The sequence below is a fragment of the Peromyscus maniculatus genome, chromosome 3 (genome assembly GCF_049852395.1).
Source record: "Peromyscus maniculatus bairdii isolate BWxNUB_F1_BW_parent chromosome 3, HU_Pman_BW_mat_3.1, whole genome shotgun sequence".
NCBI classification, from domain to species: Eukaryota; Metazoa; Chordata; class Mammalia; order Rodentia; family Cricetidae; genus Peromyscus; species Peromyscus maniculatus.
The window spans coordinates 39,802,456-39,827,614 of record NC_134854.1 but is presented as its reverse complement, the minus strand read 5'-3'; the positions used below and the strand labels follow the sequence as shown (position 1 = coordinate 39,827,614).

General features: G+C 36.1%; 1 protein-coding gene across 2 annotated transcripts in view; it reads left to right on the top strand.

Annotated features, from left to right (window-relative positions):
- Orc5 (origin recognition complex subunit 5) overlaps nt 1-25,159 on the top strand; it is a 58,074-nt gene that overhangs the window by 2,361 nt on the left and 30,554 nt on the right. For both annotated transcript variants that reach the window (XM_042272881.2, XM_042272882.2), the window contains exons 2-10: nt 540-632; nt 2,950-3,150; nt 7,872-7,946; nt 15,002-15,113; nt 19,222-19,352; nt 22,028-22,076; nt 22,158-22,248; nt 23,365-23,417; nt 24,567-24,679. In XM_042272881.2, coding sequence (XP_042128815.1) covers nt 540-632; nt 2,950-3,150; nt 7,872-7,946; nt 15,002-15,113; nt 19,222-19,352; nt 22,028-22,076; nt 22,158-22,248; nt 23,365-23,417; nt 24,567-24,679 — 918 coding nt within the window. The remainder of the gene's footprint in view (nt 1-539; nt 633-2,949; nt 3,151-7,871; nt 7,947-15,001; nt 15,114-19,221; nt 19,353-22,027; nt 22,077-22,157; nt 22,249-23,364; nt 23,418-24,566; nt 24,680-25,159) is intronic.

The window sequence follows — 25,159 nt, the reverse complement described above, 5'->3', positions numbered from 1 at the left end:
CCAATATTGTTATGTAGATTTCATCAATGTTTGATTTGATGAAATATATACACTTATGCCAAGGTAAATGATTATGCATAATTCAGAAGTATTTAAGATTTCTCGGAATAAGACCTCAAAAATGTCTATTGTGTTCTGTTGTTTTAGTTTCAAACAATAAAATGTATAATGAAATTGTAGCCTACAAGAACATTAAATTCTTTTCAAAAATGATTAAAAATGTAGTATAGACAAAATTACCCTTGAAAATTCCCTTAAATCTCTTAGAAAGTTGAGAATACAAGAGTTTGTATGTGGAAACCCATGTAATAATAAAAGTACAGTTATATAATATATAGCCACATGTAATTTTACAAGATAATTTCATAAAAGAAAGTACTATGAGTTGAATTTAAGTTCAGAATATTAAGAATTTACCTGTATGCACCACTGAAATAACTTGGATTTAGTATTATACTGTACCAATAAAACTTTCTTACAAGTTAATAAATATTCATTTCCGGTTTCATACAGATAAAAACTAGTCTTTTCTTTCCTAGAGACATCATTTCAGCTTTCCGTCCATCTTTATTTATGGGCACACTGCCAGTGGGAAGACCTATGTAACACAAACCTTGTTGAAAACTTTAGAGGTAAGGGTAACCCTGAACCTGATATTAATGGACCTTTATTCCTACATTGTAGAGAGGGAATCAATCTAGATGACTTATTCTAATTTTCCTTTATCTAGAGTATAATCAGCTACATAAAGCATTTCTGCTCAGATCTTGTTGTAATACTTTGAGTGTGTATAAACTTCAAAAGCTATCAGTTATTAAGTAACTTAAACTCTGACATTAGAAAATTTTAAATTGAGCTAAATTTTTCTCTCTTTTGTTGCCCAGTAATTGGCCACGCAAGTAATAGCTTCTTTTAGAAATACTAAAATTTACTTTTTAACATTATAAAATATTTCTTTTTCACTTTTTATTTATAATATTGATTCTGATAATTCTGATTTTTCACACATGTAAAACTGCACATACTTTCATCTTGCTCTTTTCGTATTTCCTATCTGAATGATCTTAACCATTAGTACAGTTGGCTGAATCTACTTAAAAAACAGAAACGAAAAACTCTTCTTATCCTTAAGCCAATCCAATACATACATTCCATCGTGAAGACAGGACTTCATCTGTATTTACTCATGTCCATTGCTGTCTCAGTTTCACTATATTATCATTGGTTTTTCCTAGTATTTCTGCATAGTGCCTTCCTTGTCTAAAATGGAGCAAGTAGTAACAACTGGTGGAATTACGATAAGTAAATGTTAACACATGAAAAATGCATTCCAGTATAGTATTATTAGCAAGTATTAAAATTTAGATGCTATTTATGAATATTACCACACATCTGTTTATGTCCTAAGCCAGCAGTAAGCAATAACTATTTGAACGGACATGGCTATAATCTTCAGCAACTGAGTACAGAGAAACAGATGTGCAGGCCACAAGCTTTGGTTTGCTAACTCATCTTACCTTACCTCCAGGGATGCATGTTTAAGATGTCCCACTGAATTGCATATATTTCCTGCTCTCTTTCAAATTTTGGCCTGTGTTGCTCCTACTTCTTGGAATGACTTTCCTCTACTCAACTTGCTCTCCTTATAATATCCTATTGATTGACAAATGCAGATTTAGCCATGTTTTTTTCTACTTCTCTGGGAAGTGCTTCCTGACTTCCAATGCTATGTTAAAATGTACCCCTATGTTGTGGCTTCAACTCTTTTTAGTTTTATTGTATCACAATATTTAATCTTTTCAGCTGTAATTTTTTGTTATGTTTCCTGGCTATGATTTTCTAAAAAAAATACACACACACACACACACACACACACACACACACACACATCATCCCCACAAGCACAGTGCTTGGCACACTTTAAGTTGTAGATATTAGTCTTGGATCCCAAAGATCAACTGGCATTTTAAACACAAAGATGTCTGAGTTTCATATCTGACTTCAGAATGTAAATATACGAGGTCTTTGGTCACCAATTTATATTTGAAAGCTTGTATATGAAGTATCCAGAAAATACATGTTGAATAAAAGCATGAAAATCTAGTAAGGAAGTTTTATATTTAAGGAATGTGTTATGTTTTTAACATTGTATTGTTTTTGCAGTGACTTAATCAGTGTTAGATATGACTATTACTGCTTCTGTTATAGATACCCAAATATGTGCTTAGAAAAAAAATTGTTGTTATTTGAGTCAAGAGTAGCACAAAAGTAAGCATGATACTTATTCTTAGTAGACATTATGAGCGCTCTACATAAGGAAATACTGATGGCCCCTCTCTAGTAAGTAAATGTAACCCCCTAGTAAACAAATTCTCTAGTAAGTAAAATTCCCACTAGGAATTTTAACATTCAAAAGAATTTGGTTTCTTTATAATAATACTTAGAGGAAAATACAAGTTTACTTTGAGTCTTAGAAGAAAAGGGGTGACAAACTCAAATCCCGGAAGTGAGTTTAAGAAAGGGACTGTTTATAGAGGTTGAGGAAGTTTTAAGGGAATCAAGCAGGGACAGTAATCATCATGGCCCTTATCACCCCCGAGGCTTCAAGGAAACTTAGAGAATCACTATCACTAGAACCCAGCAAGACCAGTAGCCTTACAAAAAGGGGTACCTAGCTGCAGCTCTGGCCTTTTGTAGCAGAATGTAGACACTGCGAGGGAAGAAATACTGAGCTTCTTCCCTCAGCAACTTTGCTTCCGTCCCTACCTGCTTCTTCCTATTGACTTCTCCTACCAGGGCCTGATGATGTAATTTATATTGGCCAGGTTCCTGGGGCACAGTGGGGATGGGAGGGCAGCAGGGTGGGTGTAGGTTCACAGAGGTAATTAGAGACTGTCCAACAGAAACTTTATGTGTTTTTGTTTATCCTGTTTTGGTTTTTGTTTTCAGCTCCCACATGTCTTTGTGAACTGTGTTGAATGCTTTACTTTGAGGCTACTTTTGGAACAAATTCTAAACAAGTTGAGTCATCTGAATTCTTCAGTGGCAGGATGTCCTACAGAAATAACCTGTGAAACATTTAATGACTTTGTTCGATTGTTTAAGCAAGTGACCCATACTGGAAATCTCAAGGATCAGACTGTATATATTGTAAGTAATTGAGCATGATGATATCATCTTTAATTTAAAAAATGACTGCAATAGATCCACTTCCATTTATTTATTTTGAGTCTTATTTTGTATAGTGCTCTGTGGAAGGTGCTTTTGTGATACAAAAATGTGTTAGAACTGCTGTCAAAAGGGGGCTTTGCTTAACAGAAGAGTTATAACAGTTATTCACATATGACCACATGCAGAATACCACATGCAGCGGTAGCCGTGGCATGCAGAATACTGGTGTAAGTGATCTGGTACACCTTTGTGAGGCAATAAGATTTACAACAGACCAAAAAGAATGAGTAGATTACTAGTTAATTTTCTCATTGTTGGGATCAGGTCCTAACAAGCAACTGAAGGGAGGACAGTCTGGTTTTGGTTTCTCGTTGGCCCTTTTGGTCTGCACCCACTGGTTTTCCTCTGTGTCTGAAATATGTAAGACAGAAACACAAACAAGATGATGAGAAAGCTGTTTGCTTTTTCTCTATAAGTTTCAGAGATTTCATATTCAGTGTTCTTAGTTTGACTTAGCAGGAGATTAGGACAAAACACATTTTTCTGTCTTGTAAGAAGTGGAAGTCTTTTTTGTTTTAAAATTTATTTATTTTATTTTATGTGTATGGGTATTTTGTCTGCATGTACATCCATGTACCACATGTATGCCTGAAACCTGCAGAGGTTAGAAGAAACCCTTGGATTCCCTGGAACAGCAGTTATCGTTGGTTGCAAGCTTCTATATGGGTGCTGGGAATCCAACTCAGGTCATCTGGAAGAGCAGCCAGTGCTGGTAACGTCTGAGCCATCCCTCCATTCCCAAGTCAATTTTTAAGTTTTTAATGCAAAGCATAGTGAAGAATGCAGTTACTGCTAATAATTACTACAATTTCTTTGATGTATGCTAAGGCAACTCTAGTTTAATTCACTGTTGCTTATATACCAACAGTTCAAATGTTTTCAACATGATGAAAAAGGCAATTGGCATTTTAGTATTATGAAAATAGTCTCATAATGTAAGAACTAAATGTCTTGCATATTCACAGAGGGCCGTCTCTGTAGAAGTTGAAATATCTAAATATATAGAAGTTGTCTTAGAGAAGGATGATTAAAAGATGTAATTGATAGAAGATGAGGAGGATTGGTCCGAGAATATATGGCTGCCTTTAGCAAATATAGAATTTGCAGGACTAATTAGATTAGGAAGGCGAGAGAGCTGGCGGAAGGATGGGAGAATACTCATTTTTCATATCCATACACCGTGGTAAGTACCCAAGAAACATTTGTTATTGGCTAAACATTTGGGGAGAAAAGTATACAGGTGTTTAGAACAAGTTTAGACTGGTCTATAACTATAAATCTGTACTACTAAAACTACAATAAAGTGTGGGGCAGCTACCCACCAACTCCACAGTGCCCCAGAGTTTTCTTGAGTGAGAGTAGCAGGAAATATTAGATAGAAGGATTTAGAGTGTGGAGATAAACAGATAGAAAATACAGGATTGCCTCGAGAGGGCCTGGAACCTATTCCAAGGGTATTTATAGAAACGCCAAGGGATGGAGCAAAGGACCTCCCCCCAGTCTGCACAGCCAAGTGCAGACCATCTCAGACACTTGCACTTGGCCCATGGTTTAATCATCCTCTCTATGCAGACCTGCTGGATAAAACCACTAGGAACCTGTAAATGGGATCCCACAAAAAAGTAGCTTTACTACTTAGAAAATAATGTAGAGAGTTGGCTAAGAATTTTTCTGTTTCTTAAAATTTTTCTGCTTATTGTGGCTTACAAATTGAGAATCTACTAGAATACTTTACTATAAATCATTAAGAAAATATTTACAGCCGGGCGGTGGTGGCGCACGCCTTTAATCCCAGCACTCGGGAGGCAGAGCCAGGCGGATCTCTGTGAGTTCGAGGCCAGCCTGGGCTACCAAGTGAGCTCCAGGAAAGGCGCAAAGCTACACAGAGAAACCCTGTCTCAAAAAACCAAAAAAAAAAAAAAAAAAAAGAAAATATTTACATCTCAGTTTTTCCTTTTGAATCATAGTTATCTAATACTAGCTTTTAATGATATTAAAATGGATTCCTTTTTAGAGAAAAGGACTTTAGTTCTCCACAGGTAATGCACTAAATAATGCACAGAACATCTTGTCATAAAGTTAGGAAACTATCAATGACTACTAGGGATATGAAAAACATGGGAGTCAATTTGAAGAGGATCATACTGCCCAAATATAAGACAATTTGACTATTTTAGAGTGAGTTAAGTCAAGCTGGTACTACCCTGGAAGCTTTCCCCTCTGCCTAGCTTTCATAGTATCAGGTGCTCTGCAGGCTGTTGGGGGAGAAAGGTCGTTAACAGTCTTACCTAGCTGTGAACTCTGTGAGCAGCAGTAACAAGTAGCCTGGCAAGATATGGCCTTTGGTGCAATAGTATCTTCAATGCTTTGGGATATCCAGTCACTTTCTGATCAGACTTAAGGCCTATTCCTCAGGAGGGAACTATACTGTAAGCTTGGTCAGAGCCTGTGGCTGGAGAAGTCATAGGCTGAAAGGAAGAACCTAGTGTTGTTCTTCACTAAATGGACATAATATCAAACGGCCTTCTAAATACTTACCTTTCCACCCATAGATGGGTACAGCTAAGAGCTCGTTAGAGAAGCTTCTTTTCCCCAGTGGATGTTTATGAATATAGAGACTTACAGTTGGTCAGAAGTACAGAGAATGAGTGACTGTAGAATGCTCAGCCATATACAGGACATCTGTATCAATACCTCCATGCAAGCCTCAGAGAATAGTATAAGAGCCAGAGATTGGGAAAACCAGGGACACAAGTGTCTTCTAGATACAATCATGAACTCACAGTAGCTGTGGTTGTCCACAGAAGATCAAGCCAGTCAGCATTCCATGTTTGAGGGAGGAGCTCACGAGGGCCCTATCCTATTGGTAGTTGGTGACAGCTAAGGAAGGAAGGGAGGGAGGGAGGGAGGGAGGGAGGAAGGAAGGGTTAGTTTTCTTTAGGGTTGTGGCCCCTGGTAGGTTCAAGTGGGTGACCTCACACTCGTGAACACACAGGCAGCACTAACCTCACAGTGGGTTATATAAAAGAAACAAGACCAGAAGACATGGAGTTGGGAGCAGGACATGGTAGGATGGCATTCCAGGAGGAGTTTAAGAAGAGTGGGGATGCCCATGGTTAAAATCATGTGTACATGTGTGAAGTTCTAAAAGAATTAACTTTAAAATTTTTAATGAGTTAAATGAGTGGGAACATATTAGATAAATAGTTAAAGATCACAAAACTAAATTTCTGGGTTTCCTTGAAAATGTAATATACTACTGCACTGCAGTAGGCAAGTAATAGCCCCAAGAAGACACCAAGTCCTAACCCTGAGCACCGGAAACACGACTTTATTTGGAAAAAGGCTCTTCACACGTGAAGTTACGTGAAGGATCTTAGGGGTGGAGATTCACCCAGATTATCTGGGTGGAAACAGACTCTAATCCTAAACGTCAGTAGACAAGAGAAGCATACGTAAGTGCGCTGCACAGTGGGCAATTCCAGACCGCAGAAGCTGCAGGAAATCAACCAGAAGTTTGAGGGTATTTGCCTTTAAAGGATGTGGGTAACAAGCCACATTACTCCAGTACCACGGCCATCTGGACCAGGCTACCAGAAACTGGAAAAGGCAGGAATTAGATTATCTCCAGGAGCCACTGGAGTTATAGTGCCGCTGATACCTTAATTTTGGCTCAATGAAACTGTCCTTAAATTTTTGGCTTCCAAGAACTATGAGAAAATAAATTTAAAGTCTATTAAGCCATTAGGTCTCTAGTAATATTACAAAAAAAAAAAAAAAAAAAAAAAAACAGGCAAAAACTCAGAATAAGAAATTGGTAATTGGGGGAATCAAGTATTTTTCCTTTTGTCCTATATGAACTCATACATTCATGAATACTGAATCATCCATGCTACTAATGAGACATTATTGGGACAAGTATGAAGAAATTTGAGTATTGGTTCTTTGATGATATTAAGAAATAATGGTAACTTTAAATGTATGATAATGTGGCTGGTGATATTTTTTAAAAGAGTACCCATATGACCTCATTAGTCAGTTTTAATAGTTATTAATGTGACCAACTCATCACCATTCTGCTGTTCTATATTATATGATGTTATCCATAAATGTTTACTGTATATATCTAATGACTGTATGTTTTAGAAAACATTATAACAAAAGCATTATAACACTGAACAAAACTCAATCTTTGAGTTATCCAGCAGTTTAAACATTGTATGTGTAGTTGTTGTAAAGTTCAATGAAGAAAAGTTGTGTGTGATGAATTTTAGTGTATACTTCTGTCTTTCTTGGGTAATAAAGACTTGTCATTTTTTAAGTGGGGGAAAATGGAGTCAGAGTACTTCACACCATGTTTGAGGAACTACAATTAGAAAGCAGCCTTTTAAATGTAACAGTAACGTGTTTTCTCTTTGGATATTTGGATTAAAATATATTATTAGTAAACTGTTTTTTTAGCTTAATCTGTTTGAAATATCTTTACAAATGTAAATAGCCTTGTTGAAAGTAAATTTAAATTTGCTTTAAAAAGTTACGTTTTTTTCTTTATAGCATGGAAAGTTTAAAAATCTTACAGTGTGTCATGCTTTATAAAATACATTATGAATTGATTTTCATGTAGACATCTTTTTTTAAAGGTTCTAGATAAAGCTGAATATCTAAGAGATATGGAAGCAAATCTTTTGCCTGGGTTTCTTAGGTTACAAGAGTTGGTAAGTAATATATGAGAGTGCTTTTCCCTCAGTAGATCAGAAGATATGTTCCCTACCCAATGTGTTGTATTGTCATATTTCTCTGTCATGATTGAAGTTCAGTCTTTTCCCATAGTAATATTAATTTATGATTTGATAGACTTACTAAATTATTTTAGTTTTAACTATAAAGTAATTTGCTATCTATTAAAGAATTTCAAGTGTTTAGTCATTAATGGTAGAGGCTAGACATTGAATTCTACAGTAATTCTTAACTATCATTTCAATCTACAAAAGCCATGATGTAGTTATTCTGATCATCTAGATTGCTGTCTGCTAGCCACTCAGTGTCAGTATACAACTCTTCACTCTACTATTGTGATCTCATTGAACTGTTTTAAAACAACTGCAATTGTCATGGCCTAATGCAAAACATAGTAGGAGAGATTTAATATGCATACTATCAGATAAGAGAGTAATTATCTGATAGGGGAAAAGCACAACAATTTGAATAATTTGAAGAAAGAAAATTGATGAGAGAATTCAGTCCTCACCAGTGTCCATGCAGGAATGCTGGGTTCAGGATAGTTATGCATATCCCCATTAAGGTTTTACTTACTAAGTGCAAAGAGCTGGCTATGCAGAACAGTACCATTTGTCCTCTTCAGTTAAGAATAATTTAAATTTGGTTGATTTTTGTGGTTGATTTATATGGTTTTCTTTTTTTTAATCAGTGGTTTGAACATAAATAGATTATACTTTCTAACTGTATGTTCATTTGTATGAAAGTGTTAAGTAACATTGTACTGAGAGCCAAGGTAGAATCTCACCCTTTGAAAGTTAAATGCAGTATCCAAATATGAGAAACTCCTCACATTAATTACTGTTCTGCTGCTGTGATAGAACAATAACCTTGGGGAGAAAGAGTTTACTTTGCCTTGCAATTCCAGAATGGATACTGCCCATTGGGGAAGGCATAGCAGCAGGAGTATGAGGCCAGGCTAGCAGCTAGGAAGCCACTAATTACATTTCATCCCTATACGGGAAAGAGGGAGAGAGTATAAATGGAGGCTTTCTCTGTCCCACCAACAACTTCCAAATATCCAGCAGCTGCTTCCCAAATCACCATTCAGAGGCTTATATTAATTATAAATGATTGGCCGATGGCTCAGGCTTATTACTAGCTAGCTCTAATATTTAAATTAACTCATATTTCTTATCTATGCTTTGCAACTTGGTCCATGGCTTGTTACTTCTTTTTCTACACATCTTGCTTACTCAGCAGCTGGCTGGCATCTGCCCCGACTTTGCCCTTCTTCATCTCTTTAGTTTGATTGTACCGCCTAACCTTATTCTGCCTCACCATTGGCCAAACAGCTTTATTATCAACCATTGAGAGCAACACATATGGACAGCATACAGAAAGGCATCCCACAGCATTTCCCCTTTTCTGTCTAATCAACAAGGAAGGTTTTAACTTTAACATAGTAAAATTACATATAACAAGACAGTTATTAAGCAAGAATTACAGTTACAATATTTAGTCTATTTGTATTTGACAAAATTAGAGAAAGCATTCAATTATCTTGTCTTGATGAGTCTAAAGTTTCATACCTAATTTACTTTCTATCATAACTAAGGAAAACTATAATTATAACTATCTAGTCTTCAAGTCTATCCAATACCTCAGAAGGATATAATATTACCTAAGTAAACAGGAAGTTCATTATAAGCAACTCCAAAACTCTAGAAATGACAGAGACATTTGGCTGCATGGACAGTCACTCAAAGTTCTTCTGTAATGTTGGGGCATCTATTTTCAGCCTGTAGGCCTAGAGTATTTGGAAGACTTTTTAGTGAAGTAGGAAATTTGAAAGACTGTCCTGCTTATATTGGCAAAGTTCATCAGTCGCTTTCCCCTGTGTCCTGCAGAATATCTGGCAGTTTCTTCTGTGAAGCAGGAATCTGAAGGCCATCCTGCCTTGTTTTGGCAAAGTTTAGCAGTCACTTTCCTGTGGGTCCTAAATGTCCAGTTTATACAGCACATTGTCAAGCAGTCCAGGCAAGAGCAGTTTCTTGCCCAAATGGCAAGCTAGCTTTGCCACATTGAAAGCAAACTCCATAAGGAGTTTCTTCAATGCCCATCATCCTCCTAAAGTAATTGGTGCTGCCAGGAGCAAATATGTCTCATTGCCGAGCAAAGTCTAAGTTCTTAAAACATTTTAAATGCCATATTCTATATGTCTTTGAAGTGTTTGAAGATTACGTATGTAATTGAAATATATCTTTGTATACCTAGAAAACCTAACTAATATGGCTATAAGTTTGACTATTATAGATGACTATTAATCTATTTTTAAATTTACATTATATTTTTAATTGAGCAGTATAGACACAATACTTTAAGAGTAAAATATAAAAATGTGACAATAAATAAATAAATAAATAAATTCATACCAATGTAAAATATTTTGAGATTAATGGTTGTTTTTTGGATTAAAATAGATTCAATAATCTACCCTTTTTTCCTCCATTATAATAATCTACCATTTTCCCAATCATTTCTATATCATACCACCTTTTCTTCTTTAGAAAGAGATTAACTATGACCATTAAAAAATTTATAATCAACCCCCTAAACAAAGACAAATATCCATAATCTATTTTTTGAGAATGTGGATGTACTTCTCTAGAACACTTCCTGCTTATTGGGCCCGCTGGTAATCTGATGGGGACCCTGAGAAAACTTTAAATTATAGTCAAGTTCTGACAGGTATTTTTGTGCGATTGGTCCATCTCAGCCAGCAGCCTTAAAGCTGTTCTGGATACAAAATTCTGAGGAGACTGTAACAGGCATTTTGAGATGCTGGATCACCTGGGCCATTCGTTTTTATTGATATCTGGTCTCCTTGTTCTAAGAATACATAAACTTTTAAAGGCAACATACATATTTATATCAGTATAAAGTAGACTGCATTGTATACATGTCAGTCAAAGATGTTTTTTTTTTTGTGTTTGAGCAGGTAAAATACACATCACATGTCTTGTAGTTCTTTTAACTTTATTTCTTTATATCTGCAATCAGAATTTCAAAGGGTCTTCCTCAATAAAACCTGATTTTTCTTAATCCAGAATGAATCCATAGTTTCTCAATTCCTGCAGAAACTAAAAACATAACCTCTCCCTTAAATTAGCATATCTTTTGACTTATGTGGCCCATTTTTATATTATTTTACTATTTTTTAAGGATTTTACTTTACTTTATGTTTTTTATCATCCCCTGCTCCTTTTTTTCTTTATTAAGAAATTTTTTGTTTATTGTACATACCAACCACAAATCCTCCTCTCTTCCCTCCTCCCACTTCCCAGATTTCACTTTATTATTTTAAAACTGTATATTTCTTTTTTATGACTGTTTATACATTCTCTTTTTTCCTCAAAAGTCTATGTATATTTCTAAACACAGTGTAACCCTATATTTTGTTTTTTGTTTTTTGGTCTGAACTGACTTTATCGTGTTTCTTTAACCCCCTCTTTTTTTTTTTTTTAATTGGTATGAGAAAACCCTAAATCTACCATGTGCGCAAGCTGATGACTTAAGCTGGCAGGCAGGGGCTGGGAGAAGCCTCTCTGTATTGTGGTCCCTGTGAGAGACTGTGGAAATCGGCCACGTGGCTTAACTCAGGGTGGTTGGCTGCCAGCTCCATTTTGGGGGCACTGCAGCCGGCATGGGAGACTAGGAAGCCCAGTATGGCGCCGTTTAGAACCTTTTTTAAAGCTTTTTTAGGTTTTATGTGGGTCCATGCCCTACTGTGGGCGCCAGGAGAGGAAAAGAAACAGGACGTGGGTCCTTAAAGTTTGTTCCAGTGACATCTTTCCTTCTTTCAGTAAGGTGCTGCCCCTAAAGGTTCTAATAGCCTTCCCAACTGCAAAACAGGTGGAGACCAATTGTTCACATACAGGAGCCTATTGGCGATATTTCTGATTCAAGCAATTACAGTGCTAAAAGTTGAAGAGACTTCCCAAGTGCCACTGAAATCATTGTGTCCCAAAGGTGGACTCATGGCTCACATTTAGTCAGACTTGGTGGTGGAGGGCTAGAGGTAGCATTGTAGTAGGTAGGTATTGGGGTCTGTGGTTAACTCTTGGTGTTTACCACTGTTAAAGGTGTTGTCTGTTTTTAGTCCCCCTTTCCGTTTCTGTCTGTTTGTTTTGTTTTTGTTGGCGTTTGTGGGTTGTTTGCATGGTTTCCGACACTGGCTGCCTGTTCTTACCCTTCATGTTTTTCTCAGTATACCTAGTAATGGTGTTGAGGTGATATTGACAGAAATTAGGATTTCACTTTTGTTTTAGTCTTATAGAAACTATTTGGAGAAAATTTAAGGTTTACTGTAATCTCTACTAGAAAAGGGAACATTTAACATTTCTGAAAAGATGTTTTATCTTGAATTGTATTTCATTTCAGAGGAACTTAATAAAAATATTTCCTGTTTTTTACATTAAGTGTCTAAGTCAAATGATATTTAAATTATGATAAAACATTGTATACTGGAAGTATTTACGATGAACAGTTGAAAATATTACCAATTTCAAATCATTGATCTTTTTTTTTCAACTTCTCAATATATGTTTAACTGATTTTATAAAATGCTTTTTTGAACGGGCAAGATGGTTCAGTATTAACAGTACTTGCCACCAAAGCCTGGCGACCCATATTCATTAACTGGAACCTGGGTGATCAGAGAGACTCAACTCTCACAAGCTGTCCTTTGGCCTCCACACTCAGGCTAGTGCTCAAGTGGAGCCTACACATGTGAACACACTAAGTAAGTAAAAATAAATGTGATGATTTCTCATGAGCTTTGTAATCAGGAATGTGGGTAAGGCATACTTTTAAGCCTAAGGCAGGGAAGCATTGGGAAGAGATAAGAATGAAAACCCCCTGCGGATTGACTTCCTCAACCTGGATCGGACTTCAGGGAGTCTCAGGTCAGGTGGTTCAATATCAGCATATTTAAAACACAGTGCAATTTGGGAAGGTTTCCAGGCAACAAGCAGTCCAATCCCTGGTGCACAATAAAGCTTAAGGTGTGATGTAGCAAGCTTTTTTTTTTTTTTTGGTCAGGCTATCTTTGGATTGCCAGTCCCCAAATAATGACATGGAGACTTATTATTAAATATGAAAGTTTGACTTTACGTTAGGCTTGTCCCCAACTAGCTCTTATAAATCAAATTAACCTGTTTCTGTTAATCTACGTTCTGCCATGTGGCTCGCTTACCTCTGTTCTGTTCGGTATGTCCGACCTCTTCAGAGTCTCACTGGTGTCTCTCTGGCATAATCTGCACATCTAGATTCATCCTCTCCTTTCTCTCCTCAGAAGTCCTGCCTATCTCTCCTGCAGATATCTAGCTCTTCATCCTCTCCTTTCTCTCCTCAGAAGTCCTGCCTATCTCTCCTGCAGATATCTATTGGCCATTTAGCTCTTTATTAAACCAATCACAGTGGCACATCTTCACATAGTGTAAATAAATATTCCACAACAGTGTGACAACATAGAAACTTTTACAAAGTAGAATCTAGTGTGGTCTCTGACTATAGCATAGAGGTCGGCAGGCCATAAAGTACGTGTGACATCTCCACTAAGGATGGGTAATGGTCTGCTGGGAAAGAGTCTGGGATAATCATTCTGGGGAATGTGGGTGAGGTCTGCCTCCACAGGTAGCAAAAGGATCACCACGTTGTTGACAAAATCCACTCTCAGCTCTCTGGATGGAAAGCAGGTATTTGATTTTTATCTCCTCCCTTGAGGAGATACTCCTGTGTGATTAACATTCCTGGTTCTTTTAGTACTTCTCTGTGAGTACAGGGACCTCTGCCCTCAACATCTTCCTTTCTTTCATAAAGATGATCAGTTTTTCTGTGGAATTATTCATTCATTAAGTTCAACTGTTTTTGTTAATCAAAGGAATTACTTTTCTAAGTAATGCAAAACAGCATGCAAGAAGCACACGTGCTAGGAATCAAATAGTAAATTATCTTCAAGTATAGTACAATTGGTATATAAAATTGAGTCCTAAGGATGCTTATAGACCAGAAGAGATACCACATCTGCATTGTTAGCCAAAAAGAATACAGGCAAATGAAAACCTATGTGGAAAATTAAGCAGTATGCAGATGAATTCCAGCTGGCGTGCACAGGTTTGTGATCAGTCTGTTAAAGAATAATGGACACATTCAGCTTTTTTTTTTTTTTTTTTTTTTGGTTTTTCGAGACAGGGTTTCTCTGTGTAGCTTTGCGCCTTTCCTGGGACTCACTTGGTAGCCCAGGCTGGCCTCGAACTCACAGAGATCCGCCTGGCTCTGCCTCCCGAGTGCTGGGATTAAAGGCGTGCGCCACCACTGCCCGGCTACATTCAGCTTTTATTATCATTATTGGTATACTAAGTGTAATTTTTAAAATATATTTCAAAAGATACCTCTTTTACTTTGTATTGATGATTTAGGGGGATATTACTAGTCATAATTATTTGTATTTTTAATATATAGTGGCCATTAATGTTTCTCAACAATTTGAAAACAAACAGAAAACTTTAATATTTCTTAATAATATGAAGTTATACAATATGGCAGATCTACTTTTATCCAACTCCATGTTTCCTTTTCTCTGAGTTGCTGTAACTATTTTAATGATGAGAAATGTTTTTTGTTGTTGTTGATTGAGCAAAAGCCTATCAAGATTTTTAAAAATTCTCACAGAAGGATTTCCTCTTAATTTTTCCAAGCAGGTGTGTTTCTTAGTATCTACAAAGTAAGTTCTTGTGTGACTGCCCTAGTGTTCATGAATAACTGAACTGTTGATTAGCCTACAGTTTTATGGAAATTCCAAGTAATTATGTATGAAAATTTGTAAATAGTTGAGCTCTCTGATTAGGTTTTTTAAATATGGTTTATTAATATGCAAATAATTTGTTGCATATGTTAAGCTTTGCTGAATTTAGTTGAAGATAAATCCAAAGGGAATTACTGCCCTCATATTCTTAAATGCTAAATTACTTTTTTTCCCTTTCCTTTGCAGACTGACAGAAATGTGACAGTTATTTTTCTCAGTGAGATTATTTGGGAAAAGTTCCGTCCAAATACTGGATGCTTTGAACCATTTGTCTTATATTTCCCTGATTATAGCATAGGTAAGTTTTAATTGTTGGAACAAATAATCCTTGTCCTTTGTTCAAAATGTTAAACTATACCATGTTTAGAATGGGATACTTTGGGCCGGGCGGTGGTGGCGCACGCCTTTAATCTCAGCACTCGGGAGGCAGAGGCAGGCGGATCTCTGTGAGTTCGAGGCCAGCCTGGGCTACCAAGTGAGCTCCAGGAAAGGCGCAAAGCTATGCAGAGAAACCCTGTCTCAAAAAACCAAAAAAAAAAAAAAAAAGAATGGGATACTTTGGTATATTTAACTGTTTAGGTTTGTTGCCAGTCACAAAATGCTTATATTTAGCATTTACAGAAATTTTATTTTGAAACGGTGAAGGGACTGCTGTCATAGTCACTAAATGAGCAGGTCTCATGTGTTTGCTAACGGTATACTTTCATCAGCTTTAATTCATTAATGTATATGTATACTGTGATTATAATGTCCACACAAGTAAGTATCGTGCTAGATTGGTAACACGTTAGAATCTTTATCATATACATTGCATTGATTAAGTACCAAGTATCTTGAGTCTACAAATTTTATTTGTCATTGCTATAACTCTTACTGTGCCAACTGCTAGTTCTTTTGTTTATTTTCTTGGAGTTTATATTTAATCTTAAATTTTATAGGTTCTAATAATTTTTCTCTTTGAAAGAACATAGTACTTTTGTATTGTTTAATAGCCTTGTAGATTAATTTTGAGCTATGACTATAAAAGATGATACTGCTGATTCAGAGATTATAACTGTGAAACATAAGGTGCTGTAGCAAGCTGTGAGAAATAGCATCCCATGATCCTGGCCTTACTAACACTGTCCCTCTCAGCTAATGAGCTATAAACATTCATTGCCAAGAGCAACACATTTTTGCCTGTTTTCACAAGAACAGAAGCCAAATAACACCTCCTGCTTTAGCTAATTAACTGTTTTTTATTTAAAGGAACTCAAAATAGATTAAAAAAAAAAACCAAACTTATTTTTAATAGCTTCTCATCCATACAAATCACAAAATAAGGAAAGAAAGGCTTAATCAAAGGATTTCAGTAAACAATTGCTTTGGAGCTGTGTCCCAGCAAACTGACTTTTTGTGCCGTTTTAGTTTCAAATATTGAAAAGTTATTTCAAAGTTAAAAAAAATTATGAAATTGTATTGGTTTTTCTACATCATGAAAGTAAAAGTATAATATCATTGTAAGATCTGGTTGTTTTTTTAAGATATCAAGCAGCATTGATGGAATTTCAGGAAAAAATTAAATATAGTAATCTTTCTAATTTTGTCGTGTAGGAAAATAGACCTGTTAACTGTAATGATAAATGGAGCCATGTTACATCTGTTTATTAAGTTTTAGGGCCTTTTTAAGAATAGCATAAGCACTATAATCATAAATTTTCTACTCAAAACTGAAGCATTAATTGGTAAAACAAACTGTGTGTAGCATGAGATCAGAGCAAAAGGATTAGTGGCTAACGGGGCCTGTTGTGTTAGCTTGATAGACATACCATATTTAGGGATTTGGTTTTGGTTTCAAGGACACCTCCTTCCCAGTTGTAGCCAGGGATCCAATTGAAAGTCTTTATCACATGCCAAAGGTTACTGTCCTTTAGCAGTGGTTTGTTTGCTTTGTTTTTCCTCTGAAGAGATTATGATGTGCTTGGTTAGATTTGGTTTAGTTGTCAGCATAGGTTAAGTCCTGCTCTGATCACAATTAGAAAAAGTCAGTGACTCACAATTTCCTACTGCACCAACTGTGTGTTCCACCCGAGTTTTCCTTCTTTACTGTAAGTCCCTTGGTACTATTTTTACATACCTGTAATATTCTTTCAGTTTTAATGAAATAGAAATAAGAAAGAGAATAGCTTTTACTGTATATTCTACTATGTTTTTGTTATCCTAGGTCTATAGATGTATAGTTCCATCTAAGCCAGTGGTTCTCAACCTTCCTAATGCTGTGACCCTTTAATTATTTCTCATGCTGTGGTGATCCCCAACCATAAAATTATTCTTCTTGCTACTTCATAACTATAATTTTGCTAGTGTTTTGAATCATAATGTAAATATCTGTGTTTTCTGATGGTTTTAAGTGACTCCCTTGAAAGGATTGTTCAAGCCCAAAGGGGTCACGACCCACCTAAGCAAACTCTTTAGCCAGGATTTCTTCCTATACTTTGTCCCCACTTAGAACTCCTAACGACTGCAGTGTGAAGTCAGACGACACTACCGTGAGGAATGGGTTACTGCTCCATGTAGAATGGCTAGGAAATTTGAATAATAAATATACATTGCTCACTATTTATTTATTTGTTTAGCTCTGTCTATTTTGGAACTCACTTTGTAGACCTGCCTGGCCTTGAACTCTGGTATCTGCCTACTTCTGCATCCCAAGTGCTGGGGTTAAAAGTGTGCACCACCATGCCCAGCTAACTACTTTCTGTTAGTTTCAGCATGCTGAGAAATGAAGTTAAGACCTTACATATGTAATATAGGAAGAGTTTGAGCTATGAAAGAAACATCTTTGTTATCTTTACAAGATATCTCACAAAAGGAGTAATGAGAAAGGACAGGTAGAGACTAGGTGGTGATTATAAAAAACACGTTTAATGAATGTTATTTAAACTAGTGAAGAGCATTTCCTAGATTGTTGGGAGTTTTTCTAGTTGATAATTCTTAATAGGCAAAAACAAACTAAAGCCCGTATTACTTCTCATCGTTGCTTTTATTTTCCAGTAGTAAGAGTCTCGAGCTTCTCTCTGAGTGTCATTGTTTTATATTTGTTGTAGTCATTTAGATTCTTTTTAGAACATTTGTGGGGGGTTTTTGTTTTTTGTGTGTTTTTTTGTTTTGTTTTGTTTTGTTTTTTGAGACAGGATTTCTCTGTGTAGTTTTGGTGCCTGTCCTGGATCTCGCTCTCTAGACCAGGCTGGCCTTGAACTCACAGAGATCCACCTGGCTTTGCCCCCAAGTGCTGGGATTAAAGGCGTGTGCTACCACTGCCCGGCCATTTGTGGTTTTTTTTAGCTTTACTTATTTTACTCTTTCTGGATTATTTCTTCTAAAAACACTTCTGATAACAAATGCTGCGGGTTTTGTTTTATTTTTTTTCTCCATCCAATAACCAATTATTTAATTTCTTTGTCCATTTTGACAGTTGTTTGCCAATTTCATTGAAACTTTCTTCCAGAAATTGGTATAGAAACCTTACAGGTTAAGTGTCTGTCACACCGAGCTGCTTCTCCTGCAGATGCCAGCTCCCAGTGCAGAACTGACTTCTGAAAACTGACTGTTAATTGGGGTATCCATGGTCCTGTCTTGTGGTTTAACAGTTTATCTGTAGGGCTCACAGAGCCAAAAAAGCACCGTACTTTTTCTAACTACTGTAATTACTGCTGTCAGATCATTGTAAAAGATTAAAAAGGAAGAAGGAGAGATATGAACAGTTGCATGAAGAGATACATTTTATCTGAGGTTCAGGGAGGTCCCAAGCCTAGAAACTTCTTTCCTTGCAAAGCTGAGGTGTGTTTCCAGCATGTGGATTCATTTACCAGTCTGTGCTGTATCTGAAGTTCATGGAGCTTCTTTTACATTGGTACAGTTGACTAAATGGTTGTCTCTTGGGGATGAACTTGGCCTTCAGCCTTTCTTTTCTCCCTGAAGGTCAAAGAAATAGGAATGTGCCAGGCAGTGGTGGCACATGCCTTTAATCCCAGCACTCGGGAGGCAGAGGCAGGCGGATCTCTGTGAGTTCAAGACCAGCCTGGGCGACAGGCTCCAAAGCTACACCAAGAAGCCCTGTCTCGAAAAACCAAAAAAAAGAAGAAAAAAGAAAGAAAGAAAGAAATAGGAACGCTAACCACTAGTTTTTACCTGTAAGCTGTCTAGAGGCTCCAGTCAGGTCACCTCATTAGTGTAGCTCAGGTATGCTTGTGAGGGACTTAACGCATCATTTAAGAATTTTTGTGCCATGAAGAAAAAGAGATATATATTATTCTATCATAGAGTTGGACCTAAATATTTGTTTTTTTAAAAAAACATTTATGAAATTCTAGAACATAATGATTATGTTTATGTGCTGATCATTTGAGTTTGTGTCCTGTGAACAGGGAACCTTCAAAAGATCCTGTCCCATGATCATCCTCCAGAATATTCAGCTGATTTTTATGCTGCCTACATTAATATTCTCCTTGGAGTTTTCTACACTGTCTGTCGAGATCTGAAAGAGCTCAGACATCTGGTGAGTGAGCATTTTGTGTGTGTGTGCACACATGTATGTGTATGTCCTTTAATATTTTCACATTCAGAAAATTTTGAGACAAGCCAGAAGCTGAGAAAATGCTTCACAAATTTGGATAAGGCTTTTTTGAGGCTAATATACCTTACAAGGATTGATATCTGTGGGTTAGTGCATACTAAACCTGATGAGAAAATTTGCATTCATTGTCAGTTACATGTTTTCATTGTAGTGTGTGTGTGTGTGTGTGTGTGTGTGTGTGTGTGTGTGTTATATTGGTGTACATGTGTGAGGGGTTGTGCACACAGAGGCTTGAGGAAGCTGTTAGTGTCCTGCTCTGTCACTTACTCTCTGGAGGAAGGGTCTCTCTCAGAACCTAGAGCTTACATTTTTTTCTTCTGGGCTGGTGTGAGGAAGCTCCAGTTATCCTCATTTCTCCACCCTCCTCATTACTGTGTTACAGGTGTATGTGGCACCACTCCAGCTCCTTATGTAGGTGTTAGCATTCAAAAAAACAAGTACTTTTAATTACTGAATCAATCTCTAGTTGCAGAAACTAAAAATCCATTCAAATAAAAATGAAAAATAGCAGGGATATGTAATAACAAGCAATTTAGCATCTCACTGCTAATGTTTGTAATACCTTTCTCCAGGTTTTATTCTGTAGTGATTGGCCTAGGAGCTTTCCATTTGAGTATGGCAAAAAGCTTTAATTACAGATCTTCACTGGCTAGTTATCTTGAGTTAGTGATTTTGTATAAAAGGCTTGAACTTTGAAAAAAGACTAGAATAGTTGTTTGTGTTTTGCTAGAAGTTTGGGAAATGATCGTGCTTAGCTTTTTCCCATTACTTGCTTTTGGAGTTGTGAAAGGAAGGCAAGAATGTCTTGTTTCCTTTTAGACACCTTCAGTTAAGGGGCCAAGGGAGATGACTGAGGGGGTAAAGTGTGTGGCACCATATGCATTTGTAACCCCAACACTGAGGGTGGAGACAGACCTTCCTCCTCTGCTTCCCTAGGAAATAACCTGTGGTTTGCCACTCCTTAGCCCCTGGGACTCTATGCAAGAGGGGAAAAATCAAGGAAAATACCTTCAGGAAAAGAAAGTAAATGGGTGAAAATATATACTTCAATATATAAGTTTCTTTGTGCTTTCCTGGAGGTTAATTTTTAATAACAATACAACTTTTCTGAACATCATATTCATCAACTTGAAGTATGCTTTAAATCTTTATACCACTGGTAATGTTAACAAATTTAAAAAGTCCTTATGTATTGAAGAAAATATAGCACAAAAGTGTTCTTATTTTTCTCCATATCTAGAACATAAAGGAGTCAAAGCATTTATTTTCCATCAGATGTGTACTGTTAATTGTTTCAAAGTTTGTAAATGGTTTATTTCTTGAAAATGTCATAGTAACCTATATAAGGTCCTTTTCAAGCATTTTTTTCTGTGTGTGCTTTTAAATCTGCTTTAGGAAGTTGTATTTGTGTAAGTATGTTTTAGAGGCTACCTACATAGGCAGCAAAGACAGGAGAAAATAAAGTGATATTTTGAATATTCATTTAGATTTGCTTTCTCTGAGAATGCATTTGGTAGTCAAACAATAGTAATTGTAATTGTTAGAAAAGCCAGCTAAAGGGGTTATTTTATACTCATCTAGATGCCAAACACAGAATAGCCAATTTGCTTAACCAAGTTAATTGCTTTCAGTTGCCTTGATTGTGGTGCTTTGTCACATTAATAGAAAATTAACTAAGACAAAATTCTAACACAGAATAGTAGAAATTTGCTGATATTTGAGAACTAAATGTAGGAGAACTGGGCATGATGTTGGAGAGCACTGCAGAATTTGGCTGGGCTATTAACTTGCTTTGTTACCATGATGCCTTAGTATTACTTTTCAGGACTTAGGTCTGAAAAATCTAAATTAATGCAAGAAGCTGGCGAGTAGCTCTTTTATTCCTTTCTCTCTGCAATCACTTGCAGTACTTACTGTTGTCCTCTGCATTTGAATTTACACTATGATTATGCCTGTTTCTTCTCCAGGCTCCATTATTAAATCTTTTCATCATGAAATACTTGAGATTAGATTAATGTTAATAAATGCACATACTTTACTAATTCACTAAAGCTGCATTTCAGTAGGATTCTAGTTTGGAAAAATATTAAGTAGTTGTGATTCATTAATTCTTCTCACACTTCTTAATGCATAGAATTCCTGGAGAGCTTGTTAAAACATGGAGTAGATTTTGAGTCTTATCCTCTGATTGGTTTAGTGTCCCCGGGATAATGCCAAGAACTCGTATGTGTAACAACCAGTGCAAACACTTTAAATAATCCTTAATTAGGTGATGCTTAATTTATGGTGGTATTCACATGCTGGAAAACAGCAGTTAATTGTCTGGCCTTGATGTTTTTATTAAACATCATTATAGCTAAGAGTACAAATTATTCTTTATTGTGTTATATGAGTTTAATGTATTAGGTAGGATTTAGGCTGTAATGTGTATGCTGTTATACTACCATTATTGATATTTTTGTTGTTTTATTGTAGTAATAAGCTAGAATTATCCTTAATAGATTTTAAATAAAATTGCTTAATTTGTAATAAAAGTTTTATGTGAAAAATTCCTAACTATATATTCCTGCTTTTTTGTCTTCTTTTTAAATTCATAGGCAGTGCTTAATTTTCCCAAATACTGTGAACCTGTAGTTAAAGGAGAAGGTAACCAGCTATAATCATTAATATTTCATTGGAGAAAAATTATACAAGATTTGAATTATTGAAATTTTCTCCTGGGAGCAGCAGGTGAACGTGATACTCGGAAACTGTGGAGAAATATTGAACCTCACCTGAAGAAAGCAATGCAGACTGTTTATCTCAGGGAGATATCAAGGTAATTATGTGTTTAACATGTTAGATATCACTTAGCCTGGTAGGGTCCTGGAGAAGTCCCACAAAAGACCACCATCCACGTATGCAATCAGCAAGAGTATTTATTATTCCAGTATGCTGGGGCCTGCCATCCTACACAAAGGCAAGATGGCAAAGACCCCCAAGAGGAAAGTGAGGGTTTGTTTTAAACCTAACTAAGGGGAATGTCTGAGGAAATTAGTTCATCTTAGATATGATTGGCTTATGCAAGTGGCAGTCATGTTAGTAACTCTTGAAGGACTTAATCTTTGGGTCTCGGTGTTCCGATCTGATCATACACACTGCAGTTGCTTATTCCACAGATTAGAATTAAAAAAAATAACAAGAGGACCAGGTCTGGTGGTATATGCTTTGAATATCAGTACTAAGGTGCCAGAGGCAGACAGATTTCTGTGAGTTTGAGGACAGCCTGGTCTATATAGTAAATTCCAGGCCAATCAAGGCTACCTAGTGAGCCCCACTCCACCCCCCCCCCCCAAAAGAAGCAAGAGAAGTAGGGAGAGGGGAGAGAACATATTGCCCTATCAGTAAGAGATGAGAGACAAGTACATAAAAAGCTAAAACTGTTGCTCAAAACAGTATACTAAAGCTCCTTTCTTTATCCTTCTAGCCTGTTGCTAGCCTCCTGTACAGTTTCGGGTTTTTCTTCCATTTCTTCCTTGAAAAATATGAATTCATTAGTCTGACTGTGTGCTCTTGAAGGACTTAATCTTTGGGTCTCAGTGTTCCGATCTGATCATACACACTGCAGTTGCTTATTCCATAGATTAGAATTAATGTACAGTTGTATCCAATACAATGATTGGAACTGTTGGGAGCTTTACTGAGTGGCTGATGGTATTTATTTATTGTGATCAGAGTAAAAAAGATAATTAAAAAATTAACATTGTGTATTTTGTTGCACGTTAATATATATCAAATGATTTTGTACAGATACAAACATGTATTCTGTGTGTATGTATTATTCTATTTTCTAACTTAATAAATGAAAATGATACATTCTGTAGGGCCCTTTTTATTACAAGATATTGATTTCTTATATTTTCAGTCTTATTTTTGCTCTTCTATTTTATTTTAGTTCCCAGTGGGAAAAGTTACAGAAAGATGACACAGACCCAGGACAGCTAAAAGGTATCAAAGAAAACACTGAGCATTACCAGGGCACTGTTTAAACTATGACAAACATGGTGGTTAGTGTTGGAGTTTATAAAGAGTTTCCTTTTCAAGCTAGATATTTTCATTAATGATTTTCCTTCAACTGAATACTATTTTTTTGTTTTCTTAGATTCTATCATAATTGGATTCTACCATGTGAAAAACCAATATTTCTTCTAGAGTTTTCACCTAAATAATCCAATTATATGATACAACTTTTACTTAGAATATGTAATAGTTCATGAATTTTATGAAATAAAAATCCAGCTTTATACTAGCTCAGTTTAGGGATACTCTTTGGTGGTTATACTTTCAAAGTGCTTTTGTGTTCTTTAAAGAAGGTATCATTTTGCATTTTTATCAAACTGAACAGATTTTACTTTTAAAAATGTCTAAAATATTATTTTTTCTTTTCAAAAATTTAAAGATTTCTATTTAGGAAAGGGTATGATATGATGGTATTGAAGTTGTTTTGCCTCTTGGTTTCTGAGTGCTTCAGCTGATTTACAAGTGGTTTCTAGTAGTGTATTGTAGGAGAGAAAGATGAATAGAGTTACAGCTGCTATGATTTATCAGTACTCTTCCTGTGGGGCTTCAAACTGGGCTGTCTATTCATTTAAAAAACGAGAGGACTAGCTAGCTTTAAATTACTATGAAGATTTTTAAGTAATACTCATGTAAGTTCTCCCAGTGTGTGACACACTTTCTTATGTGCATAGAATTGTAGGTATAGAAAAAACAATATACTAGATATGGCTTCTTTGGTGGAAAGTGTCTGTCCGTAGCGTTATTATTTGATCTAAGTAGCTTTTAACATATGACATAATAGTACATGCATGGGGTCTTAGAGTCCAGGGGAAGTTTCCTATATTGTAGTCATATAAGGCCTTCAGGGAGAGTGTAATGGAGAAAATAATCTTAAAGGGAAGAAATAATAGGGCTTACACTTTAAATTGGGAAGAGCTGGTCAAATAGAGCAAAGTCTGCCGTTAATAATGTTCAGCAGTACGGTGCTAGGTCAGCAGTAGCAGAGCGCAGTTATGGCCGTCAGAAGGTAAGTTGGAGAGTATACTTAACACCTCTTGGTAGCCTGATAAATAATGTCATGGATGTTTTGTTCTGTAGGTCTCTCGGCATACACCCATGTGGAACTACCATATTACTCTAAGTTTATTCTTATTGCTGCATACCTTGCCTCTTATAACCCAGCGAGAACAGACAGGAGGTTCTTCCTTAAGGTAATAGTAACATACTTATTTTTTTATTAAAATCCCAGCAGTACATTTGGTCTTTATGAGGTTCAAAAATATTACATATATACTGAACATGTAAAGACATTTTTTTCTGATCATTATTCCATAAATAATATAATATATAAACTATTTTTAGAGCATTTAAATTATATTAAGTAATCTAAAGATGATTCAAAGAGCAGAGTATATTATACAACTAGCATACTTATTTTTTCATGAGGAAGTTGAATATTTTGGTATTGGTATTTGGTTTGGTCTGAATGCTCTTCAATCCTCTGTGGATACCAAGGAATGACTGCTTTGAAGTTTCTCTATAAACTTCTGCGGGACACAGGTTAGACTAAGAGATCACTGAGTACACAGGACCTATTTGTTAACGGCTCTACACACAGTCTGAACTTTGGGAGAAAGCAGTGCTTTACAAAAGACGGGAAATCGGGAATAAACTGTTAGTCTAAAACCTTT